Source organism: Mixophyes fleayi, chromosome 6, assembly GCF_038048845.1.
Source record: "Mixophyes fleayi isolate aMixFle1 chromosome 6, aMixFle1.hap1, whole genome shotgun sequence".
NCBI classification, from domain to species: domain Eukaryota; kingdom Metazoa; phylum Chordata; class Amphibia; order Anura; family Limnodynastidae; genus Mixophyes; species Mixophyes fleayi.
The window spans coordinates 206,119,733-206,144,988 of NC_134407.1; the positions used below are offsets into that span (position 1 = coordinate 206,119,733).

The 25,256-nt window shown below is 41.5% G+C and overlaps 1 protein-coding gene across 1 annotated transcript in view; it reads left to right on the forward strand.

The window, feature by feature from the left end:
- Window positions 1-25,256, forward strand: part of LOC142095253 (ketosamine-3-kinase-like) — a 28,491-nt gene extending 3,235 nt beyond the window's left edge. Inside the window, exons 2-7 of the mRNA XM_075178175.1 lie at window positions 8,850-9,061; window positions 19,813-19,964; window positions 21,069-21,160; window positions 21,368-21,444; window positions 22,834-22,956; window positions 24,510-25,256. Of these exons, the coding sequence (XP_075034276.1) occupies window positions 8,882-9,061; window positions 19,813-19,964; window positions 21,069-21,160; window positions 21,368-21,444; window positions 22,834-22,956; window positions 24,510-24,857 (972 nt within the window). The 5' untranslated portion in view covers window positions 8,850-8,881 and the 3' untranslated portion in view covers window positions 24,858-25,256. The remainder of the gene's footprint in view (window positions 1-8,849; window positions 9,062-19,812; window positions 19,965-21,068; window positions 21,161-21,367; window positions 21,445-22,833; window positions 22,957-24,509) is intronic.

The window sequence follows — 25,256 nt, forward strand, 5'->3', positions numbered from 1 at the left end:
CACAGCCATTTTCTGGCATGAATTTGTTTTCTTTTCCTGAGAGTGCAGGCAGTCACATAACTCAGTATCTCATTCATATGCATACTTACCTACTGTCCCTGTCCCGGAGACCCCCTAACCTACCCTGGACGAAGGCGGAGCATAATGATGAGGTTGGCTTCATAGTCCCGCTGCACGATGGCACAGATAGCAGTATTACACAGCAGGGGGTGGGGCCCTGATGCCAAAATCTTGTTCCCCCCTCCAGCACTTGCCACCTGACCTGCCCCTGGGATCTTCTAGAGGGATATAGTTAAAAATTGGCAGGTATGTGAAGGATGCTTATTTTTTCTGAAGATAAACTTTGGTTTCACAAAGGATATTCCCGACTCTGCGTTATATTTTTGTGCTTGTGTCCAGCGTGGCTCAGTACAAACATGCTTCCAACTAACGTGTGCTTCTTAATTAAACAAACTAAAAGATTTATGATAAAATAAACAAAGTGGGCTTTTCACTGTGAAAGTTACCACAGTCCCAGTTCATTAAAAATTTGATTCCATATTATTGTTCTTTTTAAATGATTGAACAATTTTGTTAGTGAATTTGCCCAGGTTTTTTTTTGGAGTAAAATTTCACAATATATTTGAGCAACAAAAAAATGCGCATCTGCCCTTATTAAGATTTTTGCCTATCCCTGACTTGCAATACCTTGCATCTGTAGAGGCGGAACAGGAAGGGAAGTTTCGTGTAAGAGCAGGACAAGTACAATAAAGGCGGGTAAGAGCACGCCAAGTACAGTAAAGGCATGTAAGAGCAGGCCAAGTGCATTAAAGGTGGGTAAGAGCAGGCCAAGTGCATTAAAGGTGGGTAAGAGCAGGGCCAAGTGCATTAAAGGCGGGTAAGAGTAGGCCAAGTACACTAAAGGCGGGTAAGAGCACGCCAAGTACACTAAAGGCATGTAAGAGCAGGCCACGTACATTAAAGGCGGGTAAGAGTAATCCAAGTACACTAAAGGCGGGTAAGAGTAGTCCAAGTACACTAAAGGCGGGTAAGAGCACGCCAAGTACATTAAAGGCGTGTAAGAGCAGGGCCAAGTGAATTAAAGGTGGGTAAGAGCAGGGCCAAGTGCATTAGAGGCGGGTAAGAGCAGGGCCAAGTGCATTAAAGGCGGGTAAGAGCAGGGCCAAGTGTATTAATGGCGGGTACGAGCAGGGCCAAGTGCATTAAAGGCGGGTAAGAGCAGGGTCAAGTGCATTAAAGGCGGGTAAGAGCAGGACAAGTGCATTAAAGGCGGGTAAGAGCAGGACAAGTACATTAAAGCCGGCTAAGAGCAGGACAAGTACATTAATTGCTCTATAGTTCGAGGTACACACTGCCAGTGATATCTGTTGCTGTTGCTGGTGCTCTGTTCTGTAGCAGAGATCCGTGCTTTGCAGTGTAAAAATGGATAATTCAAGCGCCAGCACTCTCCCTGGCCTGTATGCAGCAGTTTCGGTGGCACAAACCAGTGACAGCTGCAGCCACCTATGGAAGGCTCCTCTGGTGGCGCTATAACAGGGAAACGCGCAGTGTGGGTCACCGCCCCAGCGGCACGCATTTTACGCCTGCGTTTCTGACGCAAATGTGTCAAACTCTAAATAAGCCTCGCTATGCGTTAAGGCATCTACTGCCATGTTTGTGTCTGTCACAATCATATTCACGTGCAGTCATATACAGTTGTGCTTCGTCTCCCAATCTTCTCTGCACATTATAATCAAAGTTCCTATTCCATGCAAGGGGAAATAAATGAATATTTCTAGCAAAGCAGCTGTTAAAGCTACTGAGAGGTAGCTGTATCTACAATGAAGGTAATTATGGTATACTTTTCACTTTTTTTTTTTTATGACGCCAGTTTTACATGCAGGGCGAGAAGTCCTCTTTTCCTGGCAGCATCACAAATCTGCTGTTATAATATTCTATCCCTCGTGGTAGTATTATCATCATCATTAACATTTATTTATATAGCGCCAGCAAATTCTGTAGGGCTTTACATTTGGGATAAAATGCAGTAATAAAACAATACAAGGTAATGCTGACAGCAGAGAGGTAAGAGGGCCCTGCTCGCAAGCTTACAATCTATGGGACAATGGGAGGTTGATGCATGAGATATAGTGCTGCATATTTGTCCAGCCAGATTGCAAAGGTAAAAAGTGCTTAGTGTTGTATATGGTCCAGTCACACAGCAATGTTGGTCAGAGGGTTGTAGTCGTGTGTGTACTGTGTAAAAGGTGGAAATAGGGTAACGTAGGGGGTTTAGAGAATGGTTGAGGAATATTATAAGCTTGCCTGAAGAGGTGGGTTTTCAGAGAACGCTTGAAGGTTTGGAGACTAGAGGGAAGTCTTACTGTGCGAGGGTGAGAATTCCACAGAGTGGGTGCAGCCCAAAAAAAGTCCTGTAACCCGGGAATGGGAGGATGTGATGAGAGTGGAAGAGAGACGCAGATCTTGTGCAGAACGGAGGTGTCAAGTTTGAGATATTTTGTGACAAGTGAGGAGATGTATGTTGGTGCAATTTTGTTGACAGCCTTGTATGTTATTAGAAGCATTTTATATTGGATTCAGTAAAAAAAAACAGACAAAGTGTAGAGTCTGTGTAGAGGCTCAGCAACGGAAAAACGATTTGCAAGGAAATCTAGCTGCTGATAGTAGAAGTAAGAATCTGTTTAGGGGAAGACCAGTAAGGAGGGAAATGCAATAGTGAATGTGGGAGATGATGAGTGCATTAATTAAGTTTTTGCAGTCTTGTGTAAGATATGTGCGTGTTCTGGAAATGTTCTTTAGATGTATGTAACATGATTTAGATAGAGAGTCGACATGGGGAACAAAGAATCACACCAGGGCAGCGAGCTTTTGGGGTGGGATTTATGGTCATGTCAACAGAAACAGAAATGTCAGGCAGGAAGCTTCTCTTGGCGGGTGGGAATATTATTAACTCTGTTTTTGAAAGATTGAGTTTTAATTGGCGAGAGGACATCCAAGATGATATGGCAGAAAGACGGTCAGTAACGTGAGACAACACAGAAGGTGAGAGATCCGGAGAGGATCATATGGTCTTGCTGTTTTGTGCCCTTAGTCTGGACTGGATTTACACACAAATACATTGATCCACCTTATGTTTCTTCACTATTTTAACAACTAGACGTAAAGAGAGAAAAAGGGAGGGGAATGAAAGAGGAGACGGTCTCACACTTCACATAGTGTCTGAGATGACCAGTACATGTCATGTCTTGTAGTAGATAGATTCATGGACAGCAGAGACTCCCTATCTGCACACATGACAGGTACCGTAAATAAGCCACTTTCATTTGTGTTTGTTTCATCTGAAGTAGTTGAATTTTTGTTTATTTTTTTACTCTTTATTTGAAAATCTAACTCTTTGTCACCATCCCCCATAGCCCGTCCAGTTTTTGTGACTTCCCTTAGTAACAATAGTGCCAAACAGGTTTACATACTGACTTTCTGACACTTAGCGCAGACAAAACATTCCACAAAAGGATTTTTTTTCTGTATAATCAAAACAATCAACATTCCTATCAGTCCACATACATTGACGTGCAAGTCCAGGGCACCACTTGGCATGGACCTCAATGGGTGGCATCATTTAAAGGGAAGTGTTGTATTTTTAAAGGATGTGATTTGTTTATTGTTATTTTATAAATTATTCAGTTATCAATTTACCTACCTTCCTGAGCCTAGAAAAGGGACTGAATATTTTCTTGGTATTACCAATTGATAATTATTGGAAGCAACATATTGCAAGCCTGGCTTTGCATAACCGGAAACGATCATTATAACATATTTATTAAAGAAAAAATTATGTTTTAATCTAATCTACTTTTAAAGTGCCCTGTGCCATACACACAGGGGAGGCAGCGCCAGGAACATCACCGAGGTGGAAGTGAATCTTCTCTGGTATGTCTTCTTCTGTTCCTCACCTGGGAACTCCTTACTCCTCATGATAAGGACAATTAAAGTTACAATTAAATTGTTCTTAATTGTAATTAACCTTATTATACAGTATTTGCACAGCATTGTTCAAATGTGTATTAGTATGTCTTTGGTAAAGCCTAGCACATCAGTGTTGTATGCCTTGGGTTTATTGTGCTACGAAACAATGGCTCATTGAATAATACAATTCACTGACAGCTTTATCAGCAAGGATACTGTAAAAACAAAAAAATATTATATATATATATATATATATATATATATATATATATATATATATATATATATATATATATATACACAGTGCATCTTGGTTTGCTGCGTATGGGGCTGAGTAGCCAGATACCCGTCAGAGTGCCCATGCTGACCACTGTCCACTCGCAAAAGCGCCTACAATGGGCACATGAGCGCCAGAACTGGACCATGCAGCAATGGAAGAAGGTGGCCTGGTCTGATGAATCATGTTTTCTTTTACATCATGTGAATTCCGGGTGCGTGTATGTTGATTACCTGGGGGAGAGATGACACCAGGATGCAGTATGGGAAGAACACAAGCCGGCGGAGGCAGTGTGATGCTCTGGGCAATGTTCTGCTGCGAAACCTTGGGTCCTGGCATTCATGTGGATCTTACTTTGACACGTACCACCTACATAAACATTGTTGCAGATCAAGTACACCCCTTCTTGGTGACGGTATTCCCTGATGGCAGTGGCCTCTTTCCGCAGGATACTGCGCCCTTCCACACTACAAAAATTGTTCAGGAATGGTTTTAGGAACATGACAAAGAGTTCAAAGTGTTGACTTGGCCTCCAAATTCCCCAGATTTCAATCCGATCGAGCTTCCGAGCCATGGAGGACCCCCCCTCGCAACTTACAGGACTTAATGGATCTGCTGCTATTGTCTTGATGTCAGATACCACAGGACACCTTCAGATGTATTGTGGAGTCCATGCTTCGATGGGTCAGAGCTGTTTTGGTAGCATGAGCAGGATCTACACAATATTAGGCAGGTAGTTTTAAAGTTGTGGCTGATCGGTGTATATTTATATATAGCTACATATACACACGCATATATCTATCTATATAAAATAACAAAACAATGTATTCTTAAAAACATCTGAAATAAATTTAGTGAGTACAGTAAAATCTAATCACATCCTGATAATGACCCGGTCACATGCAGCCCTGTCCTCACTAACCTAATCACACAAGTGCATAGGTCACTGCCTCCGACACAAGAACAGCATAGTGATTTTCTGAAATAATTTGTGCTGCTGTGAACTTTTTTCATAATCCGATTGGTTACAGGATGTTCTGTCCCCACCCACGTTTGAACCGGGCAAACACGGAAAATTAGGTGCTTAAAGACTGCTAACAAAAAGGTGCTCAGACTCAAGCACATTAAAAAAAGTATTCATTTCTGTTAGACTGTAAGCTTGGATAGGTAGCAACGGCAGAACAGATGTACAGCATTTGGGGGCTGTAGCTGTGATTCTCTATGCTCAGACAATACACATATAAGCAAGAGCAAACTTTATTCTCCATGGTTTCTTATACGGCTGGAGTTTCCTCTTCACTACAAAACATGAATAGTGTTGCTACAAACTTGGACAGAGTTGCTACAAACATGAATAGTGTTATTGGTTCATCCACCACTGTGCAGAAATACAATGGCAGACCTTGTCACTGGTTGTGGTGAAGAGAGAGGACCTGGGGTATCCACAGAGGTACATCTCTGTCAGAGATCGGACTGTGACGGGCGAGGTACCGTTTTCTATTTTGGAAACTTTAGATTGTTAAGAGATTTGGGGGTAAATGTATCAAGCTGAGAGTTATCCAGCGAGTTTGAAAAGTGGAGATGTTGCCTATAGCAACCAATCAGATTCTAGCTGTCATTTTGTAGAATGTACTAAATAAATGATAGCTAGAATCTGATTGGTTTTTCAAACCCGTCGGAAAACTCTCAGCTTGATACATTTACGCCTTGGAGTAGAATGTATTATGGAATTCATGAAACTGGCGTTATTCATTTTTTCCCATTATTCAAAATGTGTCTTGTTTAAGAATGTTAAATTCTGTAATTAATAATCCACTTTTAGCCATATAAACTTTATTTAAAATAGTGTAAAAAATGGGTGTGATAAATTTAGCATCAACATTAACAAATGTTCTCAAGAAGTTGAATGTTTCAAAAAGCTTTTTAATGGAAATGTTAAACATTTACACATTAGTTAAACAGTACACCCTACTACTTGGTATTTAAGGTAATTAGGTTCACTAGTGATGTATTAGGATGTGAATCTTTTATTCTATTTTATTATGCATATTTGTTAGTCTCACTATCTGGGGCACACCTTAACACAATGACAACAATAGACAATTTGTTCTGTATCTCTAAGAAATGTTCATATAGAGTCTTCTTAAGTCACTCAGGACTGTTTGGTGGCTTATTTATGTGAATACAATACAAGCATGCTCTTAGAATGCACATGTAAAGTGCTTTAAAACAACTTATGTAAAGATACACTTTGAAGACAACCAAATTGTTGCAGACACTAATAGCTGACAAGGTGAACTGCATATCAAAAGAAAGAGAAGATAAACTGTATAGAAACTGACAGGGCTAATTAGATCACCGAAATGACTTTCAGAAGACTTAAGCTAGGTACACACTACACAGTTTTGGTCCAATAATCGGCTCAATCAGCCGACATACGACCGTTCGTTCAAAAGTCGGGTCAGTGTGTGCAGTGACACGATGGTCGAAAGTCTACCCAAATGGACAATTGTCGCCTCATTTGGTTGGTCGTACCGTTAAATATTTTCGTTCCAATCTCGTTTCCGTTGTGTAGTGTGTATAAACCTCCGAACGATCCACAAAAGTGAGTACGAAATTACAATCATTGCTCATGACAACATGGCTGTAAAAAGTCGCTAAAGGGACGTCCGCTCTTCCCTTTATTGTCCTAAACAAGGCTAGTGTGTATGCAGTCCATGGACCGAGCGATCAGACCGTCGATCGCATGTAAAATCGATTGGCATAAAAAGTTGGTGGAAAATTCTGTAGTGTGTACCCAGCTTAAGAAATAAAAAAAGAATTATCAAGGAACTTTATTCGGAAAAAGTAGGATTTTTAAGTAGTCTACTTAATACTGTATATTCAGCATTGGTTATGTCCTAGGAATACTGTATAATGAAAACCAGGACATGTTTGGCGAATAACGCAAGTCAATATTCAACACCTTCTACTGTGATGCCTTTGATATCTAAATTTAATTCTGCTAAAGCCTCAATGCACAAAACCAATATAAAGGGGAGAGTGAGCAACCCTCTCTGGTAACCATTAATTATTATAAATATATTAGTTAACATCCCATTTAACTTGATTCCAAAGCTTTATCTCTGCAGGATAACTTGTAGGTAGTTCAATCAACCAGAGCCCCAAAACAAGTGTGGTTTCTTTATGCGCCAATATTGATAAACGGCCTTCTTAGTAAACCTTTTTGGGCTGTCCATATTGTGGAAGTGGACACACCAGGGGGTAAATTTATCAAGCTGCGGGTTTGAAAAAGTGGAGATGTTGCCTATAGCAACCAATCAGATTCTATATATCATATTGTAGAATGTACTAAATAAATGATAACTAGGGGCCTGACACATTAAGGATCTTAACTGAAGAAACTTCTTATTTCAGTCTCCTGGACAAAACCATGTTACAATGCAAGGGGTGCAAACTAGTATTCTGTTTTGCACATAAGTTAAATACTGGCTGTTTTTTCATGTAGCACACATACTTGATAGCTTATTTGAACACTGAAATTTAAAGTTGATATTTGTGTGCTACATGAAAAGACAGTCAGTATTTAACGTATGTGCAAAACAGAATACTAATTTGCACCCCTTGCATTGTAACATGGTTTTTTCCAGGAGACGTAAATAAGAAGTTTCTTAAGTTAAGATCCTTAATGAATCAGGCCCTAGAATCTGATTGGTTACTATAGGCAACATCTCCACTTTTTCAAACCCACAGTTTAGTAAATATACTGCATGGTCTTTGTTTCTGAAGATATGATAACATATAGGGCCTGATTCATTAATGAAAGTAAGGCAAAATAAATGCGTAAGTCTTCTCCTGAACAAAACCATGTTACAATGGAAGGGGTGAAAATTAGTTTATTATTTTGAACATAACTTCTTGATAGTTTTATATGTACACTCAAACTTAAAGTTGATCCAGAACATGCCCTACCCCAAAGATAAATCTGTCCCCACATTTTAAATTTGCCTATCCCTCCAAGCCAACATGGTTTTGCCAAGGTGCAAAGTTACTCATTTTTTTCCTTTCCTCTCCTTTATGAATAAGGCCCATAATGTAGGATAAAAAATAACTTTATATTGTGGCACATGGGAACACCCTAAAATGTCTAAGGCTGGCTCCAGAGGAGTATTAAAGTGACCAATCATTGTCAGCCTGCTCAAATTGAATTATTTTAGGTAGAACAATATTTTTCGTAATGTTGGCTGAGGTTTGGGAATGGGGGGGTGGGGGTAAGAGGAGAAAGGGGGAGAGAACATTCGGAAAGACACATTGAACAAACAACAGCAATGTCAGTATCTTAACTTACATCAGTATGGTAAACATTGCATCTATATATATTTATGTTGGCATGTCTTATAAATCATTTAGGTTAATTTAAAGCATGTACTGTAAGTCATTGTTTACTAACATTATATATTTGTGTGGTTATAGTTATAAATATACTTGTCTGTTTCCTTGTCTGAGGTTTAGATTTCATAGCTAATCCCACGAATTTGAAAAATGTTGACTGCTGGTCTATAAATTATTATGGGTGTAAGAAACGAATCGGCGGTATCTCTTACAGGCTGCCAGTTTGACTCGCTGAGATCTCCGGGAATGTTTATGCTTCACGCAGATCCCGCGGGGTTCCAAGAAGTGCAGAATCAGCTGAAAAATGTCCTCGGAACCTCAGTCCTTAGTCCGATTGGGCACGTTCAGGGAGGATGTATCAGCCAAGCCCAGAATTTCGACACGGATCATGGACGTGTGTTTGTGAAGGTCAACCACGGGTCACAGGTCAGACTGCTATTATTATTGAGTTCATCAGATTTTCAAAATTTTGGTTTGATAGCAATTTGGGGACTCTAGAGCTTCTATAGAATCACAATGGGATCTAGAATTCTATAGTGATATTTGTAAATCGGCAAATCGATTTATCCATCCGCTGAATAATACAGCATTTGAGTCAGCAATTGTCTACCCAGCTTTTCCAACCAAGGGCTAGATTTACTAAACTGCGGGTTTGAAAAAGTGGAGATGTTGCCTATAGCAACCAATCAGATTCTAGCTGTCATTTATTCACTGCATTCTACAAAATAACAGCTAGAATCTGATTGGTTGCCGTAGGCAACTTCTCCACTTTTTCAAACCCGCAGTTTAATAAAATATACCCCCAAATGTCCTTTTTTTCTCATTCTCTTTCTCTTTGGTGTGAGTAATGGGAATGGGTGTTAGAGAGAGGGGTTGTCAGCCTTGGTAACAGCTTTTGCACATTTATAAATTATCTTTATTTGTTAGATCCCTAGCTAATAAGTAAAAAAGTTTGATTTATATTGTGTATATTGATTATATAAACCTTTTTATGAACAGACAATTGTTACATTTTAGTGAAGTGTCCATTTCACAAGGAAGTTTTTTTGTTTTTTCATGGTCTACAATTTTTTTTTATCATGACCGATAAAGCTTCCCTTTGGTAACATAGTAGAATAAATATGTTTATTTTAATGGCATTATATGGCGAAATATAAGGAAAAAAATGTCCTTTTTCTGTGAATCTTCCACAAGTTACTTTGTTCGTAAATAGCATAACATCAAATATTTATCCCAAAATGTTTTCAGCTAGTTGAGTGTATAGATCAGGTCTGGAAAACCTCTGGCTCTCCAGGTGTTCTGCAACTACAAGTCCCAGCATGCTTTGCCAACAGATAGCCAGCCAATATCTGGCAAGCTATGCTGAAACAATATTAAACATGATCAATAATTATTTTTTTTAAGTCTGTAAATAGAATTATCCACAATATAGGTTTCGGTGTCTACTTTTGAATGACAATCTACAGTATAGCTCTTGACCAGGCCTGGCCAACTGGTGGCTCTCCGGGTGTTGTGAAACTACAAGCCCCAGCATGCTTTGCCATTCTGTGTAACATACATCTTTTATGAGTTTCAGGTACAATGACTAACATGGTTTTAGTGTGCCGAGGAGTGGTTTGGGGAAAGAAAGAACTTGTATTATTCATGTTATTGGGGAATTTTTGTTCTAAAAATATGTCTTAAGTTGTGAATTTAAAATAATTCTATTGGTGGTTTAATAACAACTTAATCTGCACTGAAAATAGGAGGCACTAATGGCCATGGGGCAGTCACAAAGCGGTTAAAATTAGTTCAACCATGTTTGCTGTGACATTTATTTTAATATTTTTGGGGGCATTTTTTGGGTGAAAAAAATGCCCAAAGACAATCGTTTGGGTGAAAAAGAGGCTTTTTTAAGGACCAATTATTTGGCCATCGGTATAAAACTTATTCCAATAATTTCAACCAAACCTACTACAATCAGTGGTGTATCAACCAGAGGAGCAGGGTACACACATGGCCAGATTAAGGGAATGGAGGCCCCTGGGCTAAGGGGGTCTCCATTCCCCCGTGAGGCCCTTCCCCCCGGAGAGGCCCCCCCCGTGATCCGTGCCGCCCCCACGGTGAGGCCCCTCCCCTGTGAGCCGAGCTGCCCCCAGCCCCCAAGGCACTTACCTCCTTCTTCTGGCATTGCAGTCCTTCCCCGGTGCGCTGTACACTCCTTACTGAGGAGATCTCGTGAGAGTGAGACTCACGAGATCTCCTCAGTAAGGAGACTACAACGCGCCGGGGAATGACCGCAGTGAAAGTGCTCAGCAGCATTGATCGGCCCGGGGCCGCCCCCGACCGACCAATAATGCTGCTGAGCACTTTCAAGGGCCCCCTGGATGCCCGAGGCCCTGGGCTGTAGCCCAGTTAGACCTTGGGTTAATCTGGCCCTGAGTACACATGGAGTCCTGAGTCAAGAGGTCCCCGTTCCAGCCCCTTGGCTTATTGATCCACCAATAGTCTGTCTGGGCCCTAGCCTGTGGTCCTTTTCTTATGAAGATGTTCTTATCGGTGGCTGACCTTTGCCCAGTGACCAGACACCATATTAAATATACAGCTGTCGAAAGCGGGGCTCAGCTCTCTGTTTGTTAGCCTAGGGCAGGATACATAGGCTAGCAGACAGGGTGCACATCTAGCCAATCACGGCAGGGGCCTGATCCGCTCCTCCTCCCTGATGGGTCCGCCTCTCTCTTCCTCTCCTGCTCCTCCCCATCCCATAAGGATAGCTTTAAAAAGAAATAAAGATTAAATAGGATTGAAGGTTACTATAGGTTAAAAATGGGCAGACTAAAAATGAGTGTCACGTTACCGTTGAGTATGTACTTTTTATCCCCATGTCCCCCTAGAGGATCTGCCCTAGCACACATTATGACTGTGTATTCAGTATGTGTGTTTTCATTCCCATAGCATGGCTGTGCTCACCCCCATACTATGCTTGAATATTAAGTTTATGATTGGTAATATATGAGATTATGTCATATTATCTATTACACTGTAGGTGATGTATTCCTGTTAGTCTGAGGGCTTCCTATTGTTTACTTATGTCAACAGAGTAAGTCTATGTGTATTCTAGGTCTGCAGAAACAATACATCAATAATTATATTATCAGGTAGACCAGACTATTGTTTACCTAAACAACAGGAGATCTAGCTCGGGGTAGTCACCTGTCCTCTGTTAAAATCTAGTCAGACACGTGTTATGGTTAAAACACAATGGAGTGAATATTCACCATTACATTATGCTGTAACCATTTATATAGATTGTGTATACTTGGCCCTGCTATTTACATTGCTAGTTAACCACACTTACAGGCTAAAAATGAGAAACCATAATATTGTGCTTTTAGTGGTTGTACAATGGTGACTGTTGCATTGTGATTGGCTCCTATATTACAAATGAAAAATATCCCAAGTCAGAACCTAACAATGTTTTTGTGATTGTCACGGATAGGCAGTTAAAAAGATGGTATACGGGCGTGGCTTGGACGCCATAGTGAGTAGAGCACATTTAGTGGAGCTCCGGCAATACCACTCCCTTTTTTCCCCGAAAATACCTTTACAAACCCGACAAGCTCGACAAAGTCACCAGATATACTGGGCTGAATACCCCGGGCATATGAGGGGAACATCAAGTTCTCTCTGGGCACTAGACAGACCGCCCAAATTGGCTGCAAGCGAGAGCGGCCTACACTGACCACCAATCCTAAGGTCAGTCCACCGGAACCCCACAGAGAGGCGGCTCCCTCTGATTCCCCCATCATTGGACGTTACCTGAGTCCAGAGAGGTCCAGCAACTCAGCCACTGCCGGGAGGCTGCACACTGTGGACGCCGCCGCGGCTCCTTGCCCGAGCGGCACCTCATTCCCCCTCACTTCCGGCCCGCGGTAGCCAGCTTCCGGTTGGCGCTCTGACCCAGGACGCTGGAGGCACCCAAATAATAAATGGCCTAGCAACTGAGCTCTCCCTGACAGAAGACCAGATCACTGGCCTGCAAACTACTGGCTCCTCAGGACAGAGGGACCCTGCTACTGACAACAGCTGAGGCACTAAGACGTCAATTGACACCTGCTTCCCTGGTGACACAATATATTCCAGGTCAGTAAAACAGCCCTCACCTGTCATATCATATGTGATCCAGCATCAAACCTGACACCCTCCCTGGGATAAGGAAGAAAGGCTCCAGCAGATAAGAGGTTAATCACAACCAAAAGCAGCACTCTATCATCCTTCTTACCTAAGATCTGCTGCCCTCTGCTGGTCCCTCTGAAAATTACGGCTGAAACTACTATCTAACTCAGCACGCCTGGTCATAGACCATGTATCAACCGACAGGGCCCTGTCTACCTACAAAGAACTTTAACATTGTGCTAAAAATCGGTTAGATGATGGAATAGTCCATCCACTGGGGGGAGACGACATATGACAAAGCAGATCATTGTTTTAAAGCAAGGCCATATGCAACCTCTGTACTTATATTCTATACTGGGAGACTTCGGTATATACCTCTAATGGGCAAAGATAAGAAGAATCTATCCAAGCGGAAACCTACGGAAACACCTAGGCGCCAGGATCTACGGCAATACCTCCATTCTACAACTACTCCTTCAGAACAAGATAATAGCTCACCGTCTTCACCAGAGGTAGATAAGGCTGCAGAAATGGCCAACTCAACTGAATCAGTCTCCTCTGATTGCTCGATGAGTACAAATCAAGACATCGGGGCGATTTTGCAATTAGTAAAATCTTTACCTACAAAGGCAGAGCTCCCCTCTAAGAAAGACTTTGAACATCTGGAGTCCAGACTTAAGGAGACAGTTAAGAAGGAGGTAGCCACTCTACAAGCAGATCTGGCTCGACTGTCATCTAGAATGTCTAAATTAGAGGATTTCAGAGAGGAATTTGCGACACGTCATGATACTCTCAGCGACACAGTAGCTCAACAAGCCCAAGAGATACAACTGATCAACAGTAGAGTTGACGATCTTGACAATAGAGGACGTAGAAACAACCTTCGAATTCGGGGTATCCCTGAGGACATACCCACCCAAGACCTAATTGCCTTCCTCACAAAGGTCTTTAATGAGATATTAGAACAAGACCCTACCTCCAGTATTCAATTTGACAGAGCTCATAGGGCCCTCAGACCACGAGGGTCTCCGTCTGATCGCCCAAGAGACGTGATCTGCCGCATGCATTACTATGTACAGAAAGAAGCTATTCTCCAGAAATCTAGGAAACTGGATACTATTGACTACGATGGCAATAGACTTCAGATCTTCCAAGACCTCTCGTGGCAAACCTTGCAATTACGCCGGATGCTTAGACCTTTGACAGACACACTACGTTCTAAGAACATTAAATACCGCTGGGGATTTCCCCTTAGCTTGCAAGTGTCTAACAACGGAAAGATGGAGATCTTGAGAACACCCCAAGACATTAAGCCATTCTGCTCACACTTGGGCTTACAAGAGGTTGCACTTCCGGACTGGCATCAACATTCCGTCCGTCTACATCCAACTAGCAGCGATACCTGGCAAACAGTTGGAAGCTCCAGAAATGCAACAAGGAGACGTCGAGATCCACCGGAAACCCTGGACCCTTAAATCTTACTTTTCGCTGTAGACCCTCCTACAAAGGTCTACACTATGCAACTGAAAATTCTTGGTGACCTTTGGACTGTCTCATGTCACCTGGGCGTTCCCTACAGAGGAGTTTATACCCGTCCCTGTATCCCTTTATCCTGGCCAGGCCAGAGACATTGAATATCTGATCTAAGTTTCAGGTCAACAATGACCTTATATGCTGACTGTTCTTTCCCTTTTTTTTTTTTCTTTTTCTTTTTAGGTAGTCACTCAAGTCCTTTAATATCAGAATATATAAATCCTAAAGTGACACCACATTAAGCTGATATGATAGTTCAATGTCCCTGCTGTTGACCCAGATCTCTCTGGTCTGCACCTGCTGGAGGCTTTTCCACTAACTGTGAGACCTGCTAAGTTGTGATTGTTATTGTCATTACCACTTCTACTGGTCTTGCTGTTTAGGCCATTACAATTATCTGATATATTGATAAGATGACTCTGTTAGTCACTGTCGTTAACCCCCCCTTTACCCCCCACCGCTGGAAGAAACCCGAGAGATGGCTGCGGCTCCTCCACACCCGTCTCCCTGGAGCGGTTTGATGGTATACTATCTGTTGTGTTTTTTTATGTTTGTTCGTTGGTGTCTGTCAGTGTTGTGTTCCCCCTCATGTAGCTTTCCTACCTCCCCCTTTTTGCTAATTTCAATTTATATAACACTTTACTTACTTGCAAGTTTCAAGGTCATTTATTGCTTGCAAACGCCAATCCAACTGCTCAGTTATGAGATTGACAGAAGCGCGGTTCTGAGATACTCAGATCCACCATGACAGATAAATTTAAATTGGTTTCAATTAATGCCAAGGGTCTTAACCTCCCTGAAAAAAGATCACGGGCATTGAGAGAGATGAGACATCTGGGAGCAGATGTTGTCTTTTTTCAAGAAACCCATTTTAAGCAGGAATCTGCCCCACGGCTCTCAGATGGCTTCTACACTTCCTCATATTTTAGTAACAATAGAGAGGGCAAGACGCTGGGAGTGGCTACCCTGTTCTCTAAGAGATTACCCTTCTCAGATTTTCAGAAAATTTGTCTAGTGGAAGGAAGAGCACTTCTAATAAAATGTCGATTATTTGATGTTACATATACTTTTGTGAACTTATATCTGCCTAACCAGGGTCAACCACTGTTTATTTCACAGGTATTAGATAAGGTCGCAGAGTATGCGGAGGGAATTCTGCTTGTGGGAGGCGATTTCAATTGGACTCTTCAACCAGAAATTGACACCTCCAATGGTCGGACGGGGGTGCGCAGATCGCAACATTGTAAGGTTAGACGTACACTCCATGAACACCAACTGGTCGACACATGGCGCTTGCAACACCCAGGGGAGAGGGACTATTCCTTTTTCTCCCACCCCCATGAGGTATACTCACGAATTGACTATCTGCTCCTTCCACAACGGTTCCTCCCTAACCTCCTAACAACATATATTGGTCAAATAACTTGGTCAGATCACGCCCCTATTTCATTGACCTTTCACCTTTTTAATTTAAAGACAAAAAAATGCACGTGGCGCCTAAACGAGCTCCTCCTCCAAAATACATATTGTAGGGACCAACTGACTGCTGCATTAGATGATTATATCTCTAACAATGTTACTCCAGACGTCTCGAGTATCACTATCTGGGAAGCACATAAATGTGTTATCAGAGGGAAACTTATTGAACTAGGCTCTCGTATGAAGAAAGAAAACATCGCGTACCGGGACCACCTACTTCAGCAGATTAGGGACCTAGAGACGACACATAAATCCAATATGTCTAGGGATCTGTTGAACAAGCTCAAGGAGACGAGGGCGGCACTTAACAAATTACTTTATGATAAAGTAAAACTTGATTTCCAGAGGTGTCGCCATCGTTTCTTTCGCTGGGGAAACAGACCAGGAACAATGTTAGCTAGGGCTCTGCGTAAACAGCGAGCTAAGGCCTACATTGCCATGATTAAGGATAACAACGACCGGGAGTGTAAATTAACTACTGACATAGCTGGGGCATTCCACACATACTACACCAAACTATATAATCTCGAAACTCAAGAATCTGATACTATAGATGCCACACGATCAGCTCAGATTGAGGCATATTTAAAGGAGATCAGTTTTCCCACTCTCTCAAAATCAGATAGAGACAAACTGGAACAACCTTTCACTGAAGGGGAGTTGAGGGAGGCGATTAAATCAACACCTTCGGGTAAAAGTCCGGGCCCTGATGGCTTTTCCATTGCATACTACAAGATCTTTAAAGATAGGTTGATACCCCTGATGGTGCCGGCCTTTAATACGATCTCCAACGATTCCGCGTTCTCCCCACAGAGTTTGGAAGCCCATATAACGGTGATCCCCAAAGAAGGAAAGGACCCCTCTCAATGTGCAAGCTATAGGCCTATTTCCTTGCTGAACGTAGATGTTAAACTCTATGCAAAACTTATCGCAAATAGATTAAAATACCTACTTCCAGATCTGATTCACACAGATCAGGTGGGCTTTGTTCCGGATCGCGAGGCACGGGACAACACCACCAAGGTAATAGATTTGATATATTCTGCCTCATGTTCAACAACGGCTTCAATGCTCTTGTCTACAGATGCAGAAAAGGCCTTTGACCGTGTGAGCTGGCCGTTCATGAAAGGGCTCTTGGAGCATCTTGGATTAGGCCCATTGGGACTTCATAGAATCTTAGCACTTTATCGGCAACCCAGGGCTAGAATTAAAATTAATGGCGATCTGTCGGAACCGGTGATGATCAATAATGGCACTAGGCAGGGGTGTCCGCTGTCTCCGCTCATATTCGTGCTGTGTATGGAGGCGTTGGCAAGGGCAATCAGGGCCAATCCGAATATATCGGGTGTCCAGGTGGGCGGGAGAGAACATAAACTCGCTTTATTCGCGGATGACCTCTTGGCCGTTATTACCAACCCGGTTGTTTCCCTACCCAACTTGGTTAAAGAATTCCGAAGGTTTGGTTTACTATCTAACTTCAAAATTAATTATGGCAAGTCAGTAGCTCTGAACATTAATACCCCGGCCCCCGTGGTGGAGGGTTTAAAAAGTGCCTTCCCTTTTATTTGGCATCCCACCCAATTGAAATATTTAGGAGTGGTACTTTCTAATGACCTCTCGCGCCTATATGACCTCAACTTTAAACCACTTCTTGGGAATCTCCGGGCTGATTTGAGAGAGTGGCAGAGCAAAAATTTCACATGGATAGGTAGGGTTAACATTATAAAAATGAATGTCCTACCCCGACTTCTCTACCTCATACAGACATTACCTATTTTAATCCCCGACTCCTGGTTTCAGGGCATCCAACGTTTGGTGCGGGACTTTGTGTGGAGCGGGAGGCGCCCAAGATTCAAGCATGAAACTCTATTTAGACGAAGACACTTGGGGGGTCTCCAGCTTCCCCACATACCATCATACTATGATGCTGCAATCTTAACCAGAATAATGGAGATGTCAGTTCAAGAGGGAAGGAAACAATGGGTAGCGATCGAATCATCATACCTCGACTCCTCTAGTACTACGGTAATTTGGTTAACCAAATTACCCAGAATTTCGCACCCTACCCTAGGGCCCACTCTTATTAAATGGTCTAAGTTAAGAACTCTTACTCACATATCATCTTTAATATCCCCACTAACGCCATTGTTCAACAACCCCAAGTTCCCCCCTGGAACTACCCCATTAGCGTTTAACCTGTGGTTGCGAGCAGGAATCCATCGTGTCGGCCAGTTGGTGGGAGCTACTGGGGTCCTCTCATTTGTAGAGATTCAAACTAAGTGGAAACTACCGAATATAGAGATCTGGCGATATCTCCAGATTAAACATTTTATCTCCTTTAGTCTCTCAAAACATGATATTAATAGGAATTTGACAGTCTTTGAATCCCTTTGTAGCAAACCTCACCACACCCCACACTCCTTATCGACTATCTACAAACTCTTAATCGAGTTTCGCTTTAGATCGCCCCTGAAATTCCTCTCGAAATGGGAAAGGGATCTAGGAATAGAACTACGAGAGACTGATTGGTCAAAAATTTTCCAGGCAATACATGCCTGCTCACCTAACGTCTCAATATTAGAGACCCACTTTAAGGTTCTTACCAGGTGGTACAGATGCCCGGAACATCTTGCAAAAATGTTCCACGGACTGTCTAGTGCCTGCTGGAGATGTGGTTTAGGACTGGGATCCTTACTACATATCTGGTGGGACTGCCCCAAAATACAACCCTTTTGGTCGCAGGTCATAGACATCACACGGAAGATGCTTGGCCAGGCTATTCCCGATACCCCGGTGTATTGGCTCCTCAATAAAGTAGATATGCCTATTTCCTGCTTTAAAAAATCTCTATTAAAATTTGTGATATCAGCCGCCAAGGCAGTCATACCTGTGAGATGGAAAACAACCACGCCACCTAATATTCGAGACTGGATTAGGAGATTAGAATATTACAGGTCAATGGACGAATTGTATCTATCAGATAAGGACTCTTTTGTAACATATTACACTATATGGGGACCTTGGTTAAAATTTATAGATTCGCCAGAGTTTGCGGCCTTGGGTCCATCGGGCTGAAACATGTATCTTTAGGTTACAGAGGTGATCCAGCCGCCTATGATGGTTGGATTAGGCTATGTTCTATATCTCCTTTGTATATGCTGTAGACCTTGTATTAAGATGATTTACATCATGCCTCCCCCTATTTCTTCCCTCATGTTTCTTTGTTTTACCCCCCCCCCCTGTCTGTCTTTGTGGTTTATATGTCAGGTCAGCTATACCCACCTTTCGTAGATGGGAATGTTTACACTTTTTGACACATCGAGTCTTCTTTTGCTTAGTGTTATGTTCTTATGATGTTATAATTTCTCTACCACTCGCCATCCAAAACGAATGCTGTTGAAAATACATATGTGTATACCTGTGTTTTGTTGCTAAAAACCTCAATAAAAACTTATTCTATAAAAAAAAAGATGGTATACACTCTTCCTGCCCTCTTTTTGCAAGTCCCCACGTTGATCAATCAAGGTTCCTCGCCTACCATGAACGGATCTGCGCCGGTTGTCACATGAGTCCAATTTTAGGTATCTCTTGTTACCCTGTGTGTTGCATAAGTTAATACATATTGAAATAAAATTATCTTAAATGTGAGTTGTGTTCTAATCACTTCCAGTGGGTGTGACATCTTGATGCAGAGATCTTATTCATCGTAAATTCACTCTTAGACATTAAGCTGCTCAAATTATCCCTGGAGATGTTATCCAATTGCTCGCAAGCATGGTAATGGTTTCCAATGTTGTAGCAGGACTACATCTCTCAAGATCCTTAGTCTCCTGCTGCTTGACTGAGGTAATTCACTAACAGGTGTACATATGTTATCCTCGGCTAGCGGCCATTGTAAAATTAAAAGGACATCTGGTGTGAAAGAAATGTCTTTTTACCATCACAGTTATATCTCAAATATCTTCAGTTCCCAACATTTTTATAAATGTTTCTGTTTTTCACCGTTGCAGGCCAAAATCATGTTTAACGGAGAAGTGGCAAGTTTAGAGGCCATCCGGAAAACCTGTACTGTGCGTGTGCCTGAACCCATCATGGTTAGTGATCTGCCAGCAGGGGGAGCTCTCCTAATTATGAAGCATATTGAGATGAGACACATAAGCAAGTAAGCATTGGTTAATGCAGTGAAATAATAACTTTGGTGCTTAACTGTCTATCTGCAGTGATTTACATATCAAGCAATATAATATATAAGATTGTGATAACTTGTTGCATGACGGACTTAATACTGCTACTCTAGGATAGGGGAAGTTCATACCTTTAGAGAAGGGGGTGGCAGTTTTGGCCATACCCCTCAAGACCATCTACCGGACCCCTGTACAGTTCCTGGCACACTGCAATATATGTGACCACACCCATGGGTGTAAATGGGAACTTTATATTATGGGAGAGGGGCATTGTCTACCGTTCAGACTGTGGTGGTAAGCATGGAGAGGACTGTGGTTTGGGACAGCCATAGTCATAGCCTAAAAAATCTGGCAAATACCTTATATTTTGTTTTAAATACTTGAAATCAAGTATTTAAAACAAATACTTGAAATTAAGCTTTTAGTTTTGGGTGTTGTGATGCTCTAAAATTATACTTTAATAAAATTCAATCTTTCTTTGAATTTGAAACAATGTGTAGTTAGAAAAGGATTTACTAAAAAAAAACAACATTAATTTGCATTTAATTGTTACGGATTAACAAAATAATAAAATGAAAAGCTTTACCATACTGTTGATTGCTTTGGAAATAAAACATCTAAAAGGTTTTTTTTGTAGTTAGTAATGAATGAAAAAAAACAGCGATTCATTAGATTCAACCTTTTCATAAACTCTAATGACATGCTCGGTAAAGACCTGTCTGTATTATGTACCATACTGATATAAGCAGAGGTAATTAGCTTTAGCATTTGTTATATATATATATATATATATATATATATAAATATATTTTTGCTGTTATTTTACTTTATTATTACAAAGCTGTACATTTATTATTAGTAATGTATGTTATCTCCACACCCCAGGGCAGGCAGTTGCCATCACTGCATTAATATTTGTTCTGTGGAAAAAGGGGGGAGTTCTGTGGATCCGTTCATCACACTGGGGTTTTCTCTCCGGATTTCAATAACTGATAAATTGAGGCCAAAGCAATAAAATATAATTAATGTTTCTGTATTGGGGGTATTTATTGGTAGTGTAAAGTGCTGACCTTTTTCTTTAGGTTTGCTGGGAAACTTGGGGAGCAGTTGGCAGATTTGCATCTAAAAAACCGGATAATGAAGAGGAAAATGCAGAAACACCTGGGGACCATTGGTGAGAAACTGGGCTGGGAATGTATGTGTATGTTTGTGTGTATATATATGTATGTATGTATGTATGTGTGTCTATTTATATTTTTGTATGTGTGTGAATTTATATATGTGTGTGTAGAATTTATTTTAACCAACTTTCAGAATAAATATAAATATATATATATATTATAATATTGTCTTGATGTTCACCAAATCTATGTTCCTCCAGGGAAGTGTCCAGCAGATCCTCGCCCAGTGGACATGTTTGGGTTTCACACTACCACATGTTGTGGATACATCCCACAGGTACAAGGTCTTACAGTGCAAGCAATAAATCTAAATGTTTTTAGCATGTCCTACAGATGGAGCAGAGCCATCATTGTACATACAGGTTACTCACATTACACCAAGTGATACAAAGGGATAGATTTGTCAAACCTTCTAAAAAATAAAAGTGGAGGTGTAGCTCATAGCATCCAATCAGAATCTAGCAGTTAAGGTGGATGTTGGTGAGCGCTCCCTGGTATATGTAGAGTGTAATGGGTATTGCTGCACAGGGGGAATGGGATCGGTAAGGGTAGTTCCAGCCCTTACAAAGATATATACAATAATAACGGTGTCCCCTTGGCGAATCTAGCAGTTATCTAGAATGTACCTCCACTTTTTCTTTTTTGAATTGATAAATCGACCCCAAAATGTCACATGACACAACCATTGTTCTTTATTGGAAAAGGTATGACATCAATCTATCTCATTGGTGAGTAATATGAGCCAAACGTTGCAATTTAGGCTACTCAACCTCTATACTGATTGAAATTTCTAGCGAACAATAAAAAAATGGTGGTCAGTGACTATAAAACCCCTTAATCTATGCATAGTTAGTGTAATCTATATACTTATAGCTACTCCTCACTCTCATCACTGTATGGACTTGTGCAATACATTTGCTGCTCTAGTTAAATGCTTAGATAAATACACATTATTTGCTGCTTGGTCGGAACTTGGAATGTTGAGGTCCTTTCTGGAAAAGACATAGGTACTATTTACCTCCTGGAAAGGTGAGCAGCAATTAAACACTCTAGGCCTTTCGCCCCCCAGCCAGTCTCAACGGGATGGGGGGGGGGAGGCGGATATCCCATGCATAGGGGAGAAGCAGGTGGAGAGGGAAGGGGAGGAGCAGGAGGAAAGGAGAGGAGCAGGAGGGGGAATAGTCATGATAGGGGAAAATTAAAAACATGGGAAGGGAGGTATGGGAAGGAACAGGGGTGGAGGATAATGAAAGTGAGAATTGGGAAGGGACTGAAGGGGATGAACAGAGGGGAAGGGGAAGAACAGGAGGGGGCGGAACAAGCCGGATCATTAAGGAGGGGCCGATCAACCCCGGCCCTGTCTGGAACTGAAAACCCAGTCGGTCTTCTCTATGCATGGCCCAGCCCCCAGCATTGTTGGGCCAACTTCACCTCCTGTCGCACCCCGTCATTGATGAAAAAGTACATTTTTTTCTTGTACGTTTTGCAAAGTAATGAATAATAATTCCTTTTCATAATATTTAAAGGTTAGGGCTGTCTTACCAGATGCTGCACTGGAAAATGGAAACAAGACCTCTTAGCGTTTTGATAGATTTTAGTTTTAAATTAGCGTATAATTGCCTCCTCGGTTCTCTCCCAATTATATTTCTTCCTCATGTATTATTAGGTGAATGATTGGCAGGAGGATTGGGGGACTTTTTTTGCATCTCAACGTCTACAACCACAAATCAGTTTAATCGAGAGGGACCATGGTGACCGGATACTTCTTGGACTATGGTCTGAGCTGCAGGTGAGATTCTATATAACATACAAGGTAGGGTTTAGCACAGAAGACGGACAGTTGGTGAGATATAGGACATCCGGGGCAGTTATGAACTAGTCTCCTAATGCTGAATGTAGAGTCTAGGACAGAATGGGGACAGAATGGGGACCAGCAGGTCAGCTTGTATGTGAAGGATTTATGTTGATGTATTATTGTCCTTATGCTTCTAACATTGAATGTAAATCTGGCTCAATGTAGTCACCAGCTGGTGAGGACAGTCATAGTGAAATCATGGGTAAATAACGTTCTATGCAACGTGATGTTTAAAAAGAACCTATAGGTCCATTTAATCAGCCCTTTTTTAGTGCATTTGGTGTTTTTTTGTTTTAGTTTTTTTCAGGGGCTGGTTGTGTTTTTCTTAATGTTTCTCTCATACTTTCTCTGTCCCTTCTTTTAAGATGTATATGATCAGCTCTTCAGGTCTTCCCAAATTAGTTTTGCAATGCACCATTTAGTAGTCTTTCTCTTTTCTATTTTATTAATGTCTGTTTGGAGATAGGGCCTCCAGAACTGTATTCAAGGTGAGGCCATAGCAGTGATCTATGAAATAGCAATATAGTAATATTGTAATATAGTGGGCAGTAATATCACCATACTTGCCCACTCTCCCAGAATGTCCAGGGAACTCCCAAATTCCAGGTAGGTCTCCCAGACTCCCAGGGGAGCAGGCCCTTCTCCCGCATCCTACGGGAGGGGGGCTTGCTGTTGTGAACTGCGAAGAATTGTGTCATTTTGGCTCAGCGCCCACAGCGAAGGAATAATGCCATTACTTCATTTAACCACGAGGTGATTCAAGACGTTCCTCACCCACAATTCACCTCCACTCCATAGTCTCCTGGAGGGGAAAAGTTAAAGGTATTCAAGTATGGACATCAATATTGAATACACTAAACACAACAGGACCCAGGTAATAGTATATGTAACATAATTGCTTTTGTATTACATAATGGTGTACTCACAGGCGAGCATTCCCTGTAATGACATAACAAGCTTTACTGACTTTTCATTTGCAAATGCATCATAAGCCACCTGTCACTTCACGGCGCTTCTACTATACCTATATACTGGGTTATACATTTATGTATTTTTAAATTGAGAGCTAACTTATCAAGAGGTGCCCCAGGAGCCTCCAAATGGCTTGCATTTAAAAACACATAAATGTATGACCCACTATCTAAGGACTCTCATTGTTTAGAGTTAGGCCCACATTTTTAGCAGGAGTGCCGTGATGTGGCGGGTGGCTTATCATGCATTTGCAAATGTGTGTAACTTGAGAATTCTGCATTATTATGTACAAGTATAAAAGCAGCTCTTTGGTTAGCTCACGGCAGTGTTGCTGCAGGATTTTTCTTTTAATTTTTTCCTAGAAAGACAGAGTGTAAAGAACAGTAAAATTATCTTCATGCTGTCATATTAGAAAGATTCTAGTCTTTGGTTAACTGGTCATTAAGAATTGATAACAAATAAACCAATATGTGTTGTTTTTGTCTAAATCTATATTTTTTTTCCACCTTATTCAGATGAAAGTCCAGAATGCCTTTAAAGGCGCTGTGATTGTTCCGTCTCTCCTGCATGGGGATCTGTGGGAAGCCAATGTCGCGGAGGATGAGCATGGACCTGTTTTCTTTGACCCAGGATCTTTCTACGGCCATTCGGAGTATGAATTGTCCATTGGGGACAATTTGTTTGGGGTTCACAGCCAGGACTTTTTTACAGCCTACCACACGAAAATTCCCAGAGCGTCTGGTTTTGAAGTTCGACGGCAGTTATACCAACTGTTCCACTCTTTAAATAACTGGAACCACTTTGGGCTAGTGTTCAGAGAAGGCTCCATAAACCTGATGAGAAGTCTCCTCCAGATCTTGTAAAGAGAGCACATTCATAAAGAGCAAGAATTACATGCCAGACATCACATGTACATATGCACAAATGCTTTATATACATGCAGTGGTCAAAATGGACATTTAGAAGTGGTGGTATGAAAATTTTAATGGAAATGTAAGTGAATGGAATTTCTAAAAGCCTTAAGATTAGAAGCTCTGTGAAAACCCATCTCTTTTTTTTTTAGAGCTTACCTTATCCCAGATAATACTACGCTCACTAATGCACCCTTACAACTGTCCCAATCTCCCCTCTTCCATAGCCTTTATTTTTATGCCTGCATTCATATTGTCTACACTATATGTCCCTGCCCTATGTATGTCCTGCTTTCCCTGCTATACAAATCTGCAATGAGAATGTGTGTGTGTGTGTGTATATATATATAT